The sequence below is a fragment of the Eurypyga helias genome, unplaced genomic scaffold, assembly GCF_000690775.1.
Source record: "Eurypyga helias isolate BGI_N326 unplaced genomic scaffold, ASM69077v1 scaffold39902, whole genome shotgun sequence".
In the NCBI taxonomy this organism is placed as follows: domain Eukaryota; kingdom Metazoa; phylum Chordata; class Aves; order Eurypygiformes; family Eurypygidae; genus Eurypyga; species Eurypyga helias.
In genome coordinates, this window is record NW_010234724.1 from 1 (window position 1) to 5,974 (window position 5,974).

At 52.0% G+C, this 5,974-nt stretch overlaps 1 protein-coding gene across 1 annotated transcript; it reads right to left on the reverse strand.

The window, feature by feature from the left end:
* Positions 1-569: 569 nt before the first annotated feature.
* Positions 570-5,886, reverse strand: LOC104505609 (zinc finger protein 501-like). Its single transcript, XM_010146540.1, has 2 exons — positions 5,799-5,886; positions 570-1,672 (listed from the first exon to the last, which is right to left on the reverse strand). The coding sequence occupies exons 1-2, from the start codon at positions 5,884-5,886 to the stop codon at positions 570-572; spliced, it is 1,191 nt and encodes a 396-aa protein (XP_010144842.1).
* Positions 5,887-5,974: the final 88 nt, after the last annotated feature.

The window sequence follows — 5,974 nt, forward strand, 5'->3', positions numbered from 1 at the left end:
GCCTAGGGGGCAGCGCCTGGGGCTGGGGGGGCAGTGCCTGGGGCTGGGGGCGCACCGAGTTTCTGGCTTCTCTGGGCTGCAGGCCCAGCCCCTGGGCTGAGGGTGGTAATGCGGAGCTGCTGAATAAAGCAGTGGCAGGGAAGGAACACAAGAGCTTCTGTTTATCTACTCAGAGCGCTGCAGGCTCCAGGTTCGTCCATTTGGTTCACTCCATGAATTGTCCAAAACGTGTGCGCAGACAAAAGGCAAGCTATTTACCTTCCTCTGAAATACACCACCAAGTACATTCCAACCTTTCCAAACTCCTTCCTTTCTCTCCCTCTTCCTAGAGCTATCCCTCCGAGCACCGCCTCCTTCCACTTGCTGTGACACGTACTCTTCCCCAAACCTCCCATTCAGCTCCTTGCACTGATTCTCCTCTTCTTCCATCTCTCTTTTAGGACTCGTTCTCCTAAAAAGACATTTCACCCTCCACAAGCAGGGCGGTCAACAGAGTGAAGGGAGAGAGACACTGGGCTTTGCTCCCCAGGGATGCTCACAGACCTAACTGCTCCCCACACTCACCCCTCCTAGGGCTCCCCGCCGCTGTGGATCTGCTGGTGCCGGAGGAGCGCAGACCTCACAGTGAAGCGCTTCCCGCAGTCGGCACAGGCATAGGGACGCTCCCCGGTGTGGATGCGCCGGTGCTGGATGAGGTGGGCGCTCTGCCGAAAGCTGTCCCCGCAGTCAGCGCAGGCGTAGGGCCTCTCCCCTGTGTGGACCCGGTGGTGCCGGAGCAGGGCTGATCTCCACAGGAAGCTCTTCCCACACTCGCTGCACTCGAAGGGGCGCTCCCCTGTGTGGAAGCGGCGGTGCTGAATGAGGTGGGAGCTCACGGTGAAGCTCTTTCCACATTCGGTGCATCCGTAGGGGCGTTCACCCATGTGGAGCCGCCGGTGTTGGATGAGGGCTGAGCTCACGGCGAAGCTCTTCCCACACTCGGAGCACTCATACGGCTTCTCCCCGGTGTGGACCCGCTGGTGTCGCGTCAGGGCTGAGCTCACGCTGAAGCTTTTCCCGCAGACGCAGCACTCGTAGGGTTTCTCCCCGGTGTGCACTCGCTGGTGCTGGATGAGCTGTGCATTCCCGGAGAAGCTCTTCCCGCACTCGGCACACCTGTAGGGCTTCTCCCCAGTGTGGGTTACCTGGTGCCGGATCAGCCTCGAGCTCATGCTGAAGCTCTTCCCGCACTCGGAGCATTCGTAGGGCCTCTCCCCTGTGTGGATTCTCTGGTGCTGGATGAGATGCGACCGCTGACGGAAGCTCTCCCCACACTCGGCACAGCCAAAGGGTTTCTCTCCAGTGTGGATTCTCCGATGCTGGATGAGGTTGGAGCTCACCCGGAAGCTCTTCCCACAGTCCCCACATATCGTCAGTCTCCTCACAGAAGGATTTCTCTGCTGGATAATATCTGGCAGCCTCCTGAAACTTTTTCCATGTAGTGTCACTCGGCTTTGCCTCTTCCCCAGAGGTCTCTGAACCCTTTCTGACCTGTGTGAGAGGACTGGGTCCTGTGCAGGACTCTGGGAACTGTTCTCATTGGGGAATCCTGAGAGTAAACCCTCGGACTCCACCGGCCCAGGGGTGCCTTGATGGGCATCTTCCTCTTTCTTGTTCACAATCCCATCTTCAGCTGCAAGAAAATGAGAATCCAGAGAGGAGTCACAGGCAGGACAGGAAACTTTGGACAGGGGAAATCAAAAAGGGGCCAAATTCTAAAAATTCAGCAGATTGACTAAGATCTGATGTTTCCCTCCAAACTACTCAGTGGATTTCAGAGAAACAAACCCCGGAAATAGCCCTGCATGTTCTCACAGAACCTGAACCTACTGAAAATTACTGGCATATTAGAGATAAAAGTGTAGTGCTTGGATGGCGAAGGCGGCTGCTCTCCCGGGATACTGTATTTGAAAAGGGTATTAAGAGTTGAACCAGGAGGCAGAGGAGGTGGTAAGGAACTGCCTTGTCCAGCAGGATGTTTCTTGGGTTGCAGCAGATGCAACCTCCCTGCTCCTGTGCCGCGAGTATTGCGGGGAGAGGAGGCGAACAGAGGAGACCCTGGCCCTAAGGCATGACAGAGACCACAGGGGCCTGGCTTATGCCAATCTTAGGGCACAAGAAAGGTAACTTTATGCTTCTGTTGGTGCAGAACAAATCTGTTGTGAAAGGTGGTTGGTGAACTGAAGATCCTCCATGGCCGATTCCGGACTATGCGCTGAGGAAATCCGATAGACACAGATGTGGGTAGTGCAAGTCAGTGGCAGTAACACTAGCTGAACAGCTATGAATGGCTCCTGGGACACAGGCAGTGAACAAATCCCTGCCCTCTTATTCACATAAAGTCTTGCAGGAGCATAAACGGTATGGATCTGTGCTGCGCAGACTCAAGGTCAGCTGAAAGCCTTTCCAAGACAAGGCACTTGCATAGATTTCTAGAGTATTTACGCAGAGCAGTGACTCCTTCCAGCTCCTAATGTGGCTTGCTGAGCATGCCGGCAGGTTCAGACGCATGTACCCCCACCGATGCTGCGGCATTTGCTGTCAGCAGGGAAGCGGAGCTCCTTGCAGGCTTACGGAGGGGCTTATACGCTAAACTGGCAAGACAGGACCTTTGTGGCATACTCCCTTCTGCTGTCAGGGAAGGGTAAATGGACATCAGAGGGAGGTACACGGGATGCAGAAATGGCAACACGCATCTCCGAAGAGAAGCATCACATCCAGGTTTAAGACAGGTCAAACAGGGAAATAGATTTTCAGATGATCTCTTCATACAGACTTCCAGGGGTGAAGGATGACTTGCTGTTGGCTATATGTAGACCCCAATTATGGAACAGGCTGAGGACTCAAGCCACAAACACTCAGCCCTCCAGATTTGGCTACTTAAAGATTCAACAGTATCTCCTTGGTTCTCTGAAAACTCTTGTGAAATACCCTGGTAAGACATCAGTCGTGCGGGATCGATGTACAAACCACGGGCGCTTCCTGCGGTCTGGCAGGGTTGTGATAAGGAAGTGCACGCCTTGGAAGAGGAGTCACTACTGAGCTGTAAGCATGCAGTAAAGGAAGGAGAGTCTAGAATTTCAGCCCAGACTGATACACGTATATACCCAATCTTCCTCTTCCTAGTCAGTGCAAGAAAACATCACAGTATTTCACAGCAAACCACTGAGATACCTTTCCTGGCAGTTTGGTGTGGTAGCGATGCCACTTCTTCCCTCACATAGCTTTCACACAAATCATCCCCTCAGAGGAATAGAAATTGGAACTTTGCTATTCACCATGAAGGCATTTCCATTTGTCTGCAGCTACTCCATCCCGGCCTGGAGGAAAAGAGAAAGGTGATAACCAAAGACAGGATGAGAAGAGGACATTTCTGGCAGGCCAGCATGAAGCTCTTGACCCGTGTGTCAGACTTACTGAGTAGATGGAGCTAGTGAAGTTGTTCTGCTGCTGTTGTGCCCAAAGACACATCCTTCACCTACCCTAGCTTTGGTACTTACATGGCATTTTGGTTCTTTACACAGCACTTGAAAGGCCTTCAAGGTACAGGAGAATCAAGTCTCCTTTGGTGTTTTGTACTTTTTGGGGAAGGTCAGGAGTTTCAAGCTTCTTATTACAGTGATGACAGCCATGGCTCCAGCTCTCAGCTACGAACTTCTACAACCATTTTTGTTACTTGGGAGCTACGAGGTTTCTTCACTGGCGCCCAGGACAGGTTGTCTGAAAAGGGTTTGATCAAAACCATGATGACTGGAACTCACTGGAGGTATTTTGCATGGAAGAACAGTAAGGGTGTGACCCTTCCCTCTTACAAGGTGACAGAGGGAGCCACTTGTAGATATTTTGGAGACAGATCACAAGTCTGAGGAACTAATATTGGAAGCGTGAAGGCTGAACTGGCAAAAAAAAAAAAGCAAGAGAGAGAGGAAGAATGTGGTTCTTTCTCAGCCCATGCCAATTTGGATTGATGGTAAGACCTCTGTAACGCCCCAGACTTCCAGTGCTATAGCTACGAGGAGAGCTCCACGTAAGCAGAGTAAGTGTACATATTGGGAGAGAACCTCAACATCACCTTAAATGTACCCTTAAGAGAAGCCAGCAATTTGGCTGGTGCTCTGGCCCATCACACAGCAGCAAGAGGACACAGCAGTTGTCTCCGGTACTGAATTCAAGAGTTCACAGAAGAGAAACCCATGACAGCTATTAAAAAGAAGACACCACCATCATGAGTAAGCCTCAGGCTGTTGGAGGACAGCAGACTGTGCTGGGGAGGTGTCATATAAGCTTACCTTATCCCCTTCCCTGGCATCCAGCTCTGGCCAGTCCCTGCATCCCTGAGACAGGGCTTGGAGCTACACAGACCTGGTCTAGGCCAGCAGGGCTGTTCTCACCACCTCACAACACTGCTGGACTCCTGACGGTGGTACCTCACTGCCCGGGGACTGGGAGGTGACTGACGTGATGCCAGAGAAAGGGCTCAAGGGAAGATGCAGGGCCTGACACACATTCCAAAAAAATGAGCGAAAACTGGAGTAAGAAAATCAATGGACAGATGGCCAAAGAGAGAGAGGGGAGAGCTGGCATGGCCTTTGGAAGGAGAAGTCTTACTTAAAAAGACACTAGGTTCTTCAGAGATGTCACCAATTCTAGCAAAAGGGAGATCTAGAGTCCAAAGGCATTCCCAAAAGACAACTGTCTCTTACCAAAACAAAAGAAGAAACTAGGGTGCTGTGGGATGAGTGACCCTCAGTAAGTGGTAAGGGAGGGAGAGGAGAGGTGGAAACATCTCCTGATGATCCTGTGTTACCCAGGGTCAAAGTGACAAAGGCTGTGGCAGAGCGTTATGATACTGACCAACCAAGTGACGGGAATGACAGGGACATTCGTTACAGGTAAACATAAGGAACTGCAGAGGGGAACAGCCTCTATACTTGAACTTTTTCCAGGATGGGCCTAGGATGTTCTTGGTATTGTTCAGAAATAGCACCTTAGAGCAGGACAGCTTCCCAGCAGACAAAACAGCTAATCAAATGTTAGCGATTGTTGAGAAAAAAACAGGAATAAAAGAGAGTCTAATTCTGCTTTGCTGCTCAAACTCCACATCCTGACTGTATGCAAGGGGAGGCTGGATCCCTCTTTCCAGAGGAACTCTAGTAGAGCTTAGGAAGACACAGAGGTGTGACGTGAATGATCAAAGGCACAGAACAGCTTCTGTATCGGAGACGACTCAACTGCCCGTTGTGCTGGGAAAAGGTACAGCGGATAGGGGCTATCACAGAGGGCTGTAAAACACAGGTGGCCTGTGGGGTGGATACGGATCCATCCTGCACCCTCTGTTCTTTATTTAGAACTACTGACACCACGTGAACTACTGGAAGGCAGTTTCAAAGCAAACCGAAGCAGGCGCCGACTCATAAAACAGGCAAACAAGCCGCAGAGCTCCCCGCTGCGAGCTGCCGTGGATGCTAAAACATACGCAAATTCGTAAGGCAAGAAAATACACAAAGGATTAAGTGACATCAAAACACCACACGTGTTCAGGAGTTTCGGAAGCCACAGACTTCCTGGGCCTGGGAAAGCACACAGGGACGCCCATCGCTTCTCTGCTCTCCTCCGGGTCTCCAGTACCGGCTATCGTCAGGCGAAGCTGGAAGCGTGCTGGTCCGACCCAGGCCCACTCGTGCATTCTGGTGGGATTTGGGGATGCTGGAACCCTTTTCTCACCAAGAAGTTCCCAGATGACTGCACCAGCCCCTTACCTGGACAGGTGCCACCCAGAACCGTCTTCCCTTCGTAGGCGTGGAGGTGGGAGAACCACAGCTCCTCCTGATCCGTGTGGGAGATCATCTCCAGCTCTGCTCCTGGGGGTCCTGCTGCGGGAAAAGAAACCGGGAATGTCACACGAGCTGACTGCTCCGGGACGAGGGGCTTCTGC

Bases quoted from the DNA above. Each gene is read 5' to 3' on its own strand.
- LOC104505609 (XM_010146540.1), bottom strand. From the start codon at position 5,886: ATGATCTCCCACACGGATCAGGAGGAGCTGTGGTTCTCCCACCTCCAC. The intron at 1,673-5,798 runs GTAAGGGGCTGG...ATTTTCTTGCAG, and splicing joins TCTGGGTGGCACCTGTCCAG to CTGAAGATGGGATTGTGAAC.